Source organism: Symphalangus syndactylus, chromosome 5 (assembly GCF_028878055.3).
Source record: "Symphalangus syndactylus isolate Jambi chromosome 5, NHGRI_mSymSyn1-v2.1_pri, whole genome shotgun sequence".
Classification (NCBI taxonomy): Eukaryota; Metazoa; Chordata; class Mammalia; order Primates; family Hylobatidae; genus Symphalangus; species Symphalangus syndactylus.
The window spans coordinates 148,883,901-148,896,898 of NC_072427.2; the positions used below are offsets into that span (position 1 = coordinate 148,883,901).

General features: G+C 44.0%; 1 protein-coding gene across 1 annotated transcript in view; it reads left to right on the plus strand.

Moving 5' to 3' along the window:
• Positions 1 to 12,998, plus strand: part of VWF (von Willebrand factor) — a 180,302-nt gene that overhangs the window by 16,990 nt on the left and 150,314 nt on the right. Inside the window, exon 6 of the mRNA XM_055280967.2 lies at positions 12,129 to 12,253. Within this exon, the coding sequence (XP_055136942.2) occupies positions 12,129 to 12,253 (125 nt within the window). The remainder of the gene's footprint in view (positions 1 to 12,128; positions 12,254 to 12,998) is intronic.

The window sequence follows — 12,998 nt, forward strand, 5'->3', positions numbered from 1 at the left end:
TTTACTATCTTTTTTTTTTTTTTGAATCGGAGTTTCACTCTTGTTGCCCAGACTGCAGTGCAATGGCACGATCTCAGCTCACTCCAACCTCCGCCTTCTGGGCTGAAGCAATTCTCCAGTCTCAGCTTCCCGAGTAGCTGGGATTACAGGTGTCCACTACTAGGTCCAGCTAATTTTTGTATTTTTAGTAGAGACGGGGTTTCACCATGTTGGTCAGGCTGCTCTTGAACTCTTGACCTCAAGTGATCCTCGGCCTCCCAAAGTGCTGGGATTATAGGCATGAGCCACCGCGCCTGGCCAAAATTTACTATCTTAACCATTTTTATGTATATAGTTCAGTGGTATTAGGTACATTTATGTAGTTGTACAACCATCAGCACCATCCATCTCCAGAACTCTTTTCATCTTGCAGAACTGAAACTCTATATTCATTACACAATAACTTCCCATTCTTCCCTCTGGGCTCCTGGAAACTATCATTCTACTTTCTGTCTATGATTTTGACTACTCTAAGTATCTCATATAAGTGGAATCATACAGCATTTGTCTTTTTGTGGCTGGCTTATTTCACTTTGCATAATGTCCTCAAGGTTCGTTCATGTTGTGGCATATGTCAGAATTTTCTTCCTTTTTAAGGATGAATAATATTTCATTGTATCAGAGGAATTTTAGGAAAGAGAAAAAAAAATTTCATTGTACATACAGACTGTACGTACTTTGCTTATCCATTTATCCAACAGTAGACACTTAGATTGCTTCCATGTTTTGCCTATAGTGAATAATGCTGCTACGAGCATAGGTGTACAAATAACTCTTCAAAACCCTGCTTTCAGTTCTTCTTTTTTTTTTTTTTTTTGAGATGGAGTTTCCCTCTGTCACCAGGATGAAGCGCAGTGGCCTGATCTTGGCTTACTGCAACCTCCACCTCCCGGATTCAAGTGATTCTCCCGCCTCAGCCTCCTGAGTAGCTGGGACTATAGGTGCGTGCCACCACGCACAGCTAATTTTTTTTTTTTTTGTATTTTTAGTAGAGATGGGGTTTCACCATGTTGGCCAGGAGGGTCTCCATCTCTTGACCTCGTGATCCACCCACCTTGGCCTCCCAAAGTGCTGGGATTACAGGCATGAGCCACCGCGCCTGGCCCAATTCTTTTGAGTATATTCCCAGAGGCAGAATTCCTGGATGATTTCTAATGGCAATTCTGTTTTATTCATATATTTCATTATTTATTTTTCAGGTATGTGAAATTTTAAAATATTGCTTTTTGTAATGTCTATTTCTCTTTACTTAAAAGGAGAAAAATTTGATATGCAATTTCTTCTTAAACATTTTTAAAATTTTTCTTTTTAAAAATTTGTATAAGGCCGGGCGTGGTGGCCCACGCCTGTAATCCTGTAATGCCAGCACTTTGGGAGGCCGACGTGGATGGATCATTTGAAGTCAGGAGTTCAAGACCAGCCTGGCCAACATGGTAAAACCCCATCTCTACTAAAAATACAAAAATTACCTGGGGGTGGTAGCACACACCTGTAATCCTAGCTACTAGGGAGGCTGAGGCAGGAGAGTTGCTTGAACCCAGGGGACGGAGGTTGCAATGAGCTGAGATCACCCTACTGCACTCTAGCCTGGGTGACAAAGCGAGACTGTCTCAAAAAAAAAATTGTATAAATTTATGGGGTACAAGTGCAATTTTGTTACATGCACACATTGTGTAGTGGTCAAGTCAGGACTTTTAGGGTACAATATACTTTATACCCATTAAGTAATTTCTCATCATCTGCCCCACTCCCACTCTCTCTCACCTTCCTGAGTCTCCAATATCTGTCGTTCTCCTCCTGTCTGTGTGTACACATTTTTTAGTAACCACTTATCAGTGAGAACATGTAACATTTGACTTTTTGTGGTTTGTTTCACTTAACATAATGACCTCCAATCCCACCCGTGTTGCTGCAAAAGATGTGATTTCATTCTTATGGCCAAATAGTCTTCCACTGTGTACATGTACCACATTTTCTTTATCTAATCATCTGTTGATGGGCATTTAGGTTGATACCATGTCTTTGCTATTGTGAATAATGCACAATAAATATACTAGTGCAGGTATATTTTTGACATACTGATTTCTTTTCCTTTGGGTAGATATCCAGTAGTGGAATTGCTGGATTGAATGGTAGTCCTATTTATTTTTTTTCCCCGAGACAGAGTCTCACTCTGTTGCCCAGGCTGGTGTGCAGTGGCCTGATCTCAGCTCACTACAACCTCCACTTCCCAGGTTCAAGCAATTCTCCTGCCTCAGACTCCTGAGTAGCTGGGACTACAGGTGCATGTCACCACGTCTGGCTCATTTTTTTTTTTCTTTTGTATTTTTTTTAGTAGAGACGGGGTTTCACCATGTTGGCCAGGCTGGTCTCAAACTCCTGACCTTGTGATATGCCCACCTTAGCCTCCCAAAGTGCTGGGATTACATGTGTGAGCCATCGCGCCCGGCAGTCCTATTTTTTTTTTTTTTTTTTGAGATGGAGTCTCGCTCTGTCGCCCAGGCTGGAGTGCAGTGGTGCGATCTCGGCTCACTGCAAATTCTGCCTCCCGGGTTCACGCCATTCTCCTGCCTCAGCCTCTCCGAGTAGCTGGGACTACAGGCGCCCGCCACCACGCCCGGCTAATTTTTTGTATTTTTAGTAGAGACGGGGTTTCACCGTGGTCTGGATCTCCTGACCTCGTGATCCGCCCGCCTCGGCCTCCCAAAGTGCTGGGATTACAAGCGTGAGCCACCGCGCCCAGCCTTTTTTATTTTTTTAAAGTTTTTTGAAAAATCTCCATACTGTTTTCCATAGAGGTTGTACTCATTTACATTCCCACCCACAGTGTGTGAGAGTTCCCCTTTTTCCTCATCCTTGTCAACATCTGTTATTTTCTGTCTTTTAAATAATAACCATTGTTGACTAGGGTAAGATGATATCTCATTGTGGTTTTAATTTGCATTTCTCTCATGAGAAGTTATGTTGACCATTTTTTTCATATTCCTGTCAGATATTTGTATGTCTTCCTTTGAAAAATGTCTATTCATGTCCTTTGCCCACTTCTTGCTGATATTATTTGTTATTTTTCATTGTTGTTGAGTTGTTTGAGTTCCTTGTGTATTCTGGATACTAGTCCCTTGCTGGATGAATAAGTTTGCAAATATTTTCTTTTCTTTTTTTTTTTTTTTGAGACGGAGTCTCGCTCTGTCGCCCAGGCTGGAGTGCAGTGGCGCAATCTCGGCTCACTGCAAGCTCCGCCTCCCGGGTTCACGCCATTCTCCTGCCTCAGCCTCTCCGAGTAGCTGGGACTACAGGCGCCCGCCACCACGCCCGGCTAATTTTTTTGTATTTTTAGTAGAGATGGGGTTTCACCGTGGTCTCGATCTCCTGACCTCGTAATCCGCCCTCCTTGGCCTCCCAAAGTGCTGGGATTACAAGCGTGAGCCACTGCGCCTGGCCGCAAATATTTTCTTCCATTCTGCAAGCTGTCTGTTCACTCTGTTGATGATTTCTTTTGCTGTGCAGAAGATTTTTAGTTTAATGAAGTCTCATTTATCTGTTTTTGTTGCCTGTGTTTTTGAAGTCTTAGTCAGAAATTCCTTGCCTAGGCCAATGTCCAGTACAGTTTTCCCAAGGTTTTTTTCTAGGATTTTTATAGTTTCAGGCTTTACATTTAAGTCTTTAATACATCTTGAGTTGATTTTTTTTTGTATATGGTGAGAGTTAGGGGTCCAGTTTGATTCTTCTGCATATGGCAATCCAGTTTTCCCAGCACCATTTGTTGAAGAGGGTGTCCTTTCCCTAGTATATATTCTTGTCAGCTTTGTCAAATATCAGTTGGCTCTATTTCTGGGTGTCTATTCTGTTCCATTGATCTATGTGTGTGCGTGTGTGTGTGTGTGTGTGTGTATGTATGTGTATATATATATATATATATATATGTATATACACATACATATATATATATATATATATTTTTTTTGAGACGGAGTCTCGCTCTGTCACCCAGGCTGGAGTGCAGTGGCGTAGATTGGCTCACTGCAAGCTCCGTCTCCTGGGTTCATGCCATTCTTCTGCCTCAGCCTCCCTAGTAGCTGGGACTACAGGTGCCCACCATCACACCCAGCTAATTTTTTGTATTTTTAGTAGAGACGGGGTTTCACTGTGTTAGCCAGGGATGGTCTCGATCTGCTGACCTTGTGATCCGCCCACCTCGGCCTCCCAAAGTGCTGGGATTACAGGTGTGAGCCACCACGTCTGGCCGATCTATGTGTATATTTTTATGCCAGTACCATACTGTTTGGCTACTATATTCTTGTAATATATTTTGAAGTCACATATTGTGATGCTTCCAGCTTTGTTCTTTTTGTTCAGGATTGCTTTGGCTATTTGGTTTGTTTTTCAGTTCCATATGAATTTTAAGATTGCTTTTTCTAATTCTGTGAAAAATGACATTGGTACTTTGATAAGGATTACATTGAATCTGTAGATTGCTTTGGGCAGTATGGTCATTTTAACAATATGAATTCTGATCCATTAACATGGCAATTCTATTTTTAATTTTTTTTTTTGAGACAGAGTCTCGCTCAGTCACCCAGCCTGGGTGCAGTGGCGCAATCTCGGCTCACTGCGAGCTCCGCCTCCCAGGTTCGTGCCATTCTCCTGCCTCAGCCTCCCGAGTAGCTGGGACTACAGGTGCCCGCCACCACGCCTGGCTAATTTTTTTGTATTTTTTTAGTAGAGACAGGGTTTCACCATGTTAGCCAGGATGGTCTTGATCTCCTGACCTCATGATCCGCCTGTCTTGGCCTCCCATAGTGCTGGGATTACAGGTGTAAGCCACTGTGCCTGGCCTTTATTTTTAAGTTTTTGAGGAATCATCATACTGTTTTTCACAGTAACAGTACCATTTGACATTCCCACCAACAGTGCAAAAGAGCTCCAATTTCTCAACATCCTTACCAACACTTGTTATTTTCTGTGTTTTTTTTTGATAGTTGCCATCCTAATAAGTGTGAGGTGGTATTCATATAAAGATTTTTACACAGACATATGTTAAAGTGTCTCTGGAATAAATATCTAGGAGTGGGACTTTTGGGCGGTATGACAAGTGTATGAGAAACTCTATGAGAAGCTGCTAAACTGTTTTCCAAAGTGGCTATACCATTTGGATTCCCACCAGCAATGTGTGAGTTCTAGTTGCTCTGATTTTTTTTTTTAATTTTAGCAATTTAAATAGATATATAGTGGTATCTCATTATTATTATTTTAATGTAACATGATCCTTTCTGCCTTTTTACTATAGAGTTCTACCTCTTTCCATTCATTTTATATTAAATGTGTTGTTGACATACTTTGATTTATATTTACCGTCTTATTTTGTACTTTCTACTTTTGCTACTTTTTCTATGTTACTTCTTTTCCTATGACTCTCACTGTCTCCCTTACTTTATGTGAATAGGTATTAAGTTTGGCGTTATTACTGTGGCTTTACACCATCAGTACTTGTTTAGATAGGTCTTCTTTTTTTTTTTGGGGGTAGAGTTGAGGTCTCACCATGTTGCCCAGGCTGGTCTTGAACTCCTGGGTTCAAGCAATCCTCCCACCTCGGCCACCCAAAGTGCCGGGATTACAGGTGTGAGCCACCATGACTGGCTGTATTTGCCTTCTTTTTTTTTTTTTTTTTTTGGAGACAGAGTCTCACTCTGTCGCCTAGGCTGGAGTGCAGTGGTATGATCTCAGTTCACTGCAACCTCTGGCTCCTGGCTTCAAGTGATTCTTCTGCCTCAGCCTCCCAAGTACCTGGGAGTATAGGTGTGTGCCATCATGCCCAGCTAATTTTTGTATTTTTAGTAGAGACGGGGTTTCACCGTATTGGCCAGGCTGGTCTTGAACTCCTGACCTTGTGATCCTCTCGCCTTGGCCTCCTGAAGTGATGGGATTACAGGCGTGAGCCACCGCGCCTGGCCTTGCCTTCATGTTTAACAGATTCTTTGCTCAGAATTTCTCCTTTCGTTTGAGTTTAATTTCTATTTTCTAAAAAAACACCCTTTAGTAGTTCCTTCATTCAGGGCCTGGTAGTTATAACTGAAGCAAATGCTCCCTCTTTCCTATGTGACACTTTAGAACTGGGTATACAGAATTCTAGGATGACAGTTACTTCTCATAGAACTTTGAGGAATTCCATTGTTGCTGTTGAGAACTATGTTTTCAGTCTAATTGTTATTTGTGTCTAGGTGTGGGTTTTATTATTGTTATCTTGCTTGGGACTTATTGTGATTCCTGAATCTGATGCTTCCTATCTTTCTTTTCTTTTTTGTTTTTTTTGGGGGGATGGAGTCTTCCTTAGTCTCCAGGGTGGAGTGCAGTGGCACGATCTCGGCTCACTGCAACCTCCGCCTCCCGGGTTCAAGCGATTCTCCTGCCTCAGCCTCCCAAGTAGCTGGGACTACAGGTGTGCGCCCCCACACCCGGCTAATTTTTGTATTTTTAGTAGAGACGGGGTTCACCATGTTGGCCAGGATGGTCTGAATCTCTTGACCTTGTGATCCGCCCGCCTCGGCCTCCCACAGTGCTGGGATTACAGGTGTGAGACAACGCGCTCTGCCTGTTTTTGTTTTTTTGAGACAGAGTCTTACTCTGTCCCCCAGACTGGAGTGCAGTGGAGCAATCTCGGCTCACTGTAACCTCCACCTCCCAGGTTCAAGCGATTCTCCTGCCTCACCCTCTGGAGTAGCTGGGATTACAGGCACGCATTACCATGCCCAGCTAATTTTTGTGTGTTTAGTGGAGACAGGGTTTCACCATGTTGACCAGGCTGGTGTCAAACTCCTGACCTCAAGTGATCCTCCCACCTCGGCCTTCCAAAGTGCTGGGATTACAGGCGTGAGCCACCTTGCCCAGCCGACTGTAATGATTTTGAACATTTTTAATGCAGCTGCTGTTCAATAAATATTTGTTGAATGAATGAGAGAATCAGCCTTTCTCTTTCTGAGCGCATGCAGAACCTGTGCCTTCTTCTGGTTTTTAACTAATACCTAGTTTTAAGAGAGAAAATTCCACCCGCCCCCATAAATGCCATGTACTCTCTGTCGTTTGGACATGACCCAAAAGCTCAATTTTCTAAAAAGCCAAAGTGCTGGGATTACAGGCATGAACCACCACGCCTGACCCTGATGCTTCCTATCTTTCATCAGATTTAGAACATTTTCAGTCATTTTTTTCTCCTTTGGGAACGATGAGAAATATGTTGGATTACTTTATTTTTATTTATTTATTTTTTTTATTTTTGAGGTGGAGTCTCACTCTGTCACCCAGGCTGGAGTGCAGTGGCGTGATCTCGGCTCACAGCAACCTCTGCCTGCCAGGTTCAAGCAATTGTCTTGCCTCAGCCTCCTGAGTAACTTGGGACTACAGGCGCCCGCCACCATGCCTGGCTAATTTTTTGTATTTTTGGTAGAGACGGGGTTTCACTATATCGGCCAGGCTGGTCTCGATCTCCTGACATCGTGATCTGCCCTCCTCGGCCTCCCAAAATGCTGAGATTACAGGCGTAAGCCACCGCGCCCGGCATGGATATTTTTATTTCATCCCTTTTTAAATCTTTACCTTACTTCCATTTTTTGTTTTTTTTTTTAAGCTCTTTATCCCTCTCTGTTGCTTTTTAGGTTGTTTTGCTTGGCTCAAGTGTTGTGCTCATGCTGGTTGGTGAGAATTGATTGTGTGTGTCTCTTCCCGGCTCCACATTCACTAATATCACATTGGTAGCTTGAAACTGGCCATGGTAGGAGTATTTACACAATGGAAATCAGCAAACGCTACAAATCAGAGCTTTGCTTTTTTCCTGGAGAGGGGGATTATCAGCTCATCTCTACTTAGATCGATCTACTAATCCACTAATTCTCTCTCAACTGTGTCTAATCGGCAGGTGATGTCTAACCTCCATCAATAGAGGTTTCTCTTCATTTCATTAACTATATTTGTAATTTTAGAAGGTAAACCTGGCTCTTTTTCTACCGTATTATTTTTCTTATCATCTTGTTCTTTTATAAAATTTCCATTTCTTCTTTACAACAATAATTTTGAATATGTTTGTTTTACAACCTTTATGTAGAAATCATTGAAGTTTTTGAAGCTCTAATCTTGTTATTTCTGTGTCTTTCGACTCTTGCTTAGAGTGGACTGTTTCCTCATGTTTCATAATTTTCGATTCTGAACTCATCTTTGAAGGGTTTTGTGTTAATATTTCAATATGCAGTTACTAAATCTTATAAGAAGTATAAACTGGAATCTCAAATCCATATGAGGGCTTTCCCACAAGTGCAGATTTTGAGGGAGACGTTTTTCCTCACTTATCCAGAGCTCAGACTAGGTTAACAAACTTTTGTTTCCTTGTTTTTTTTTTTTTTTTTTGAGATAGAGTCTTGCTCTGTCACCCAGGCTGGAGTGCAGTGGTGCGATCGGGGCTCACTGCAACCTCCTCCGCCTGGTTAAAGTGGTTCTTCTGCCTCAGCCTCCTGAGTAGCTGGGATTACAGGCATCCACCACCACACCTGGCTAATTTTTGTATTTTTAGTAGAAACAGGGTTTCACCATGTTGGACAGGCTGATCTTGAACTCTTGACCTCAAGTGATCCACCTGCCTCGGCCTCCCAAAGTGCTAGAATTAAAGATGTGAGCCACTGTGGCTGGCCCATTGTTTCTTAGAGTAGAATTTTTTTTCTTGTGAACTTTCTCAGGGAGGGTGTTGTCATCCTTTAAGGCTCCCAGCTTCACAATGGGAGGTCTCAGGATCTCCTTCCTACATCATGGAGATCGAAAGCTGTTAAACCCACACCCCTTCATTGGCAAGATTGCCACCCTTGCCCCGACTTCAACACTCACCAGGTCTGTTTTTCCTTTTTCTCTCCTTATCCTTTTCCTCCTCTTTCTTTTTTGTCTTTTGAAATTTCTTTTTTTTTTTGAGATGGTGTCTCGCACTGTTGCCCATGCTGGAGTGCAGTGGCGCCATCTCAGCTCACTGCAAGCTCCGCCTCCCAGTTTCACACCATTCTCCTGCCTCAGCCTCCCGAGTAGCTGGGACTACAGGCACCTGCCACCACACCTGGCTAATTTTTGCTTATTTTTAGTAGAGATGGGTTTTCACCGTGTTAACCAGGATGGTCTCGATCTCCTGACCTCATGATCCGCCCACCTCGGCCTCCCAAAGTGCTGGGATTACAAGCATGAGCCACTGCGCCAGGCCTATCTTTTGAAATTTCTTATACTTTTTTGTGAGATTAGTCATGAATTCAATAGGGCATTTGTCCATTGTAGTGGCATGTGTTTCAGTGTTTTCTAATCTGTCATGTTGCTAGAAATGGAGGTCCCAGCCCTAAAATATCTTTCATATTCCCAGGCTTTAAGGTTTAAAAACTGAAAATGAAGTCTATGCTGTGTTGGTGTTTGTTGGTAAAAATTCAGACTCTGGTGATATTTCAGAAACCATCCTCAAAGGATTGGGGGTTTAGTTGTCTTTGGTTGTTAAAGACTCAACAATATTTGTCCCCAAACAGTTAACTTTGCTTCCTGACTTCTAGGAATCTGTTCAGCTTGGCTTTTACTCCAGCTCTCAGACAGTTTTCTCTAAGCAAGAATATTTGTAATTCCATCTCTTGGACAGCCTATGTCTCATTTCAGATCTAGCCCATAAAGTTTCACTTCATAGACGGTCAGGGCTAAAAACGACCCTAAAAGTCATCTAGTCTAACTCCTTATTTGCACATAAGGAATTGGGATCAGCCCAGATCACACAGGATCATAGAGGGACTTTGCCCAGGCAACAACATGAAGCCTCCTCTATGTCCCTTCCTTAATGTGGTTTATTAGAAAGTGTGTCAAAACCTGTGTGATATGGAGTGACTGAGTACCCAGAGAGTACCTATCACAATGCCTGGCACAGAGTCAACATGCCACAAATTCAAGTTCTCTTGCCTTTAGCTTCTCCCATATGTCGGTTTCCTGTGGCTACCAACACATTACCACAAACTCGGTAACTTGAAACAACTGAAATTTATTCTCTCATGGTTCTGAAGGTCAGAAGTTTGCAATCAAGGTGTTGGGAGGGCCAAAGCTCCCTCCAGAAGCTCTTGGGAAGCATCTGTTCCTAGCCTCTTCTACCATCTGCAGTCATACCTGACTCATGGCTACATCATTCCAGTCTCTGCCTCTGTTTTCACATTGCTTTCTCCTCTGTGTGTGTCTTTGACTGTCTCCCTCTACCCATGTCTTTTTTTTTTTGGGATGGAGTCTTGCTCTGTCACCAGGCTGGAGTGCAGTGGCGCATTCTCGGCTCACTGTAGTCTTCACCTTCCAGGTCCAAGCAATTCTCCTGCCTCAGCCTCCCGAGTAACTGGGATTACAAGCATGCGCTGCCATGCCTGGCTAATTTTTTTTGTATTTTTAGTAGAGACAGGGTTTCACCATGTTGGCCAGGATGGTCTTGATCTCCTGACCTCGTGATCCACCCTCCTTGGCCTCCCAAAGTGCTGGATTACGGGTGTCAGCCACCGTGCCTGGCCTCTACCCATCTCTTATAAGGATACAGATGATTGCATTTAGGCTCACCCAACTAATCCAAGAGAAACTCTTCCTCTCAAGATCCCTAACTTAAGCACATCTTTTGCCATATGAGATAATGTTTACATGCTCCATGGATTGGGAAGTGAATATATCTTTGGTTGGGGGGGGATCTTTTTCTGCCTATCAAACCCGCACATACCAACTGACTATATTCTAAGGTCTCATTTATGTTTTCCTTCACCGGCGACAGTTTATTTACTATTTGCAAATGCATTACTTGACCTTGAGACATACTTCACTCTTCCAGGCCTGGCTATGCAGAAAACTGCTCATCCCAATACTGCAAAGGTTGTAGTCTCATACTGCCTTTGGAATACAGATTATGCAGTTACTTTGCACCAGGCCATGTAGGTCCATGAGGCCCTCACAGTCTATTGTGAGTAGCTGACAGTAGCATGAGCACTGTAAGTACTAAAGCACAGATGCTGTGAGAGCCTGCAGTATGCAGTGACTTGGGGACTGGGCTTAGGTTCCGTGTCATATTCTTACCTTCATTCTGCTAAAATATTTTGAGCATTCATAATCCACTATATAAGAATTTAGAGATAAGAGACACAGCTCATACCTTTAAGTAAGGAGCTCACAGTTGAATGGGAGATGAATATGAGCAAAAAGAATACAAACCAAAGGTGATGAGTGTTTTGGTAGAGGGATGCCCAGGGTGCCGTGGGGCACAGAGAAGAGACACCCATACAGGCTGGGGTGAGAAATGGGAGTAGAGCTGTTCAGAAAGGCTCTCTGGAGGCAGTGGTTCTTGAGCTGCATCTTGAAGAAGGAATGGAGATGGTTAAGGCAGTAAGGGAGAGGAGAACATTCCACATGGAGGGAGAAAGGCGTGGAGAAGTGACAGGGAAAGGGCATCTCCTCATCATCTTTCACCTCATCTCTCTCCTTGTAATTGTATCCATCCATCCATCCATCCATCCATCCATCCATCCATCCATCCATCCTTCTTCAGTCTCCAAGCGTCTGCTGAGCTTTGACGCCCATGCCCTGTGGTGCTAGGCTGAGCACTGTATGCATGCTTGTTGTTTAACTTAATATAAGTTTGATTCAGGTAAAAACAGACCTAGAGCCTGGTGTAGTGACCCACACCTGCATTCCCAGATACTGGGGAGGCTGATGCGGGAGGATCACTTGAGCCCAGGGGTTCTGGGCTGCAGAATACTATGCTGATCAGGTGCCCACACTAAGCTTGGCATCAATATGGGGACCTCCTGGGGAGCGGGGGACAACTGGGTTGCCTGAGGAGGGGTGAACCAGCCAGGCCGGAGATGGGTCAGGTCAAAACTCCTGTGCTGCTCAGTAGTGGGACTGCACTTGTGAACAGCCACTGCCCTCCAGCCTGGGAAACATAGCCAGACCCTGTCTCTTTATAAAACATTGAAACAAAATACACAAAGCCACCAACAGACCTAGAGTTTTTACCCAGAAACTCTGGGACAGGCATAACTGAAGCGTTATTTTCCTGAAACTTTCCTCCACAGGGACCTTGACCTTGGACCCCTATGACTTTGCCAACTCATGGGCTCTGAGCAGCGGAGAACAGTGGTGTGAACGGGCTTCTCCTCCCAGCAGCTCATGCAACATCTCCTCTGGGGAAATGCAGAAGGTGGGTGTGGCCTGGCCTGGGTGCACCTAGATGGTGTGTGATTTCTGGATCTAAAAGACCGAAGGACTCAGTCTCATATCCTTCCATCTTGGGGAAGAATGGACTTACACAGGGCCCTTTCCTCTAAAACTAACTGTGGCTAGAGTTTGGTCAACTCTAATTCTCATACATCTCGGGCCTGAAGCTCTAAAAATGGGTCTGGGCTAATGGCTTGGTGTAGTATCTCAGTCCATTTGTGCTGCTATAACAAATGCCTGAGACTGGATAATTTTAAGGAACATAAATTATCTTTTATAGTTCTGGAGGCTAGGCAGCCCAAAATCAAGGTGCCAGCATTCAGTGTCTTGCAAGGACCTTCTTGCTGTGACCTGAAGCCGGGTGCTGTGGCTCATTCCTGTAATCCCAGCACTTTGGGAGGTCAAGGTGGGTGGATCATGAGGTCAGGAGATTGAGATCATCTGGGCGCCTGTAGTCCCAGCTACTTGGGAGGCTGAGGCAGGAGAGTGGCGTGAACCCGGGAGGCGGAGCTTAGCAACTCCAGCCCGGGCGACAGAATAAGACTCTGTCTCAAAAAAAAAAAAAAAAAAAAAATTAGCCGAGTGTGGTGGCATGCGCCTATAATCCCAGCTACTCAGGAGGCTGAAGCAGGAGAATCGCTTGAACCCGGGTGGCGAAGGTTACAGTGAACTGAGATCGTGCCACTGCACTCCAGCCTGGGTGACAGAACGAGAGTCTGTCTCAATTA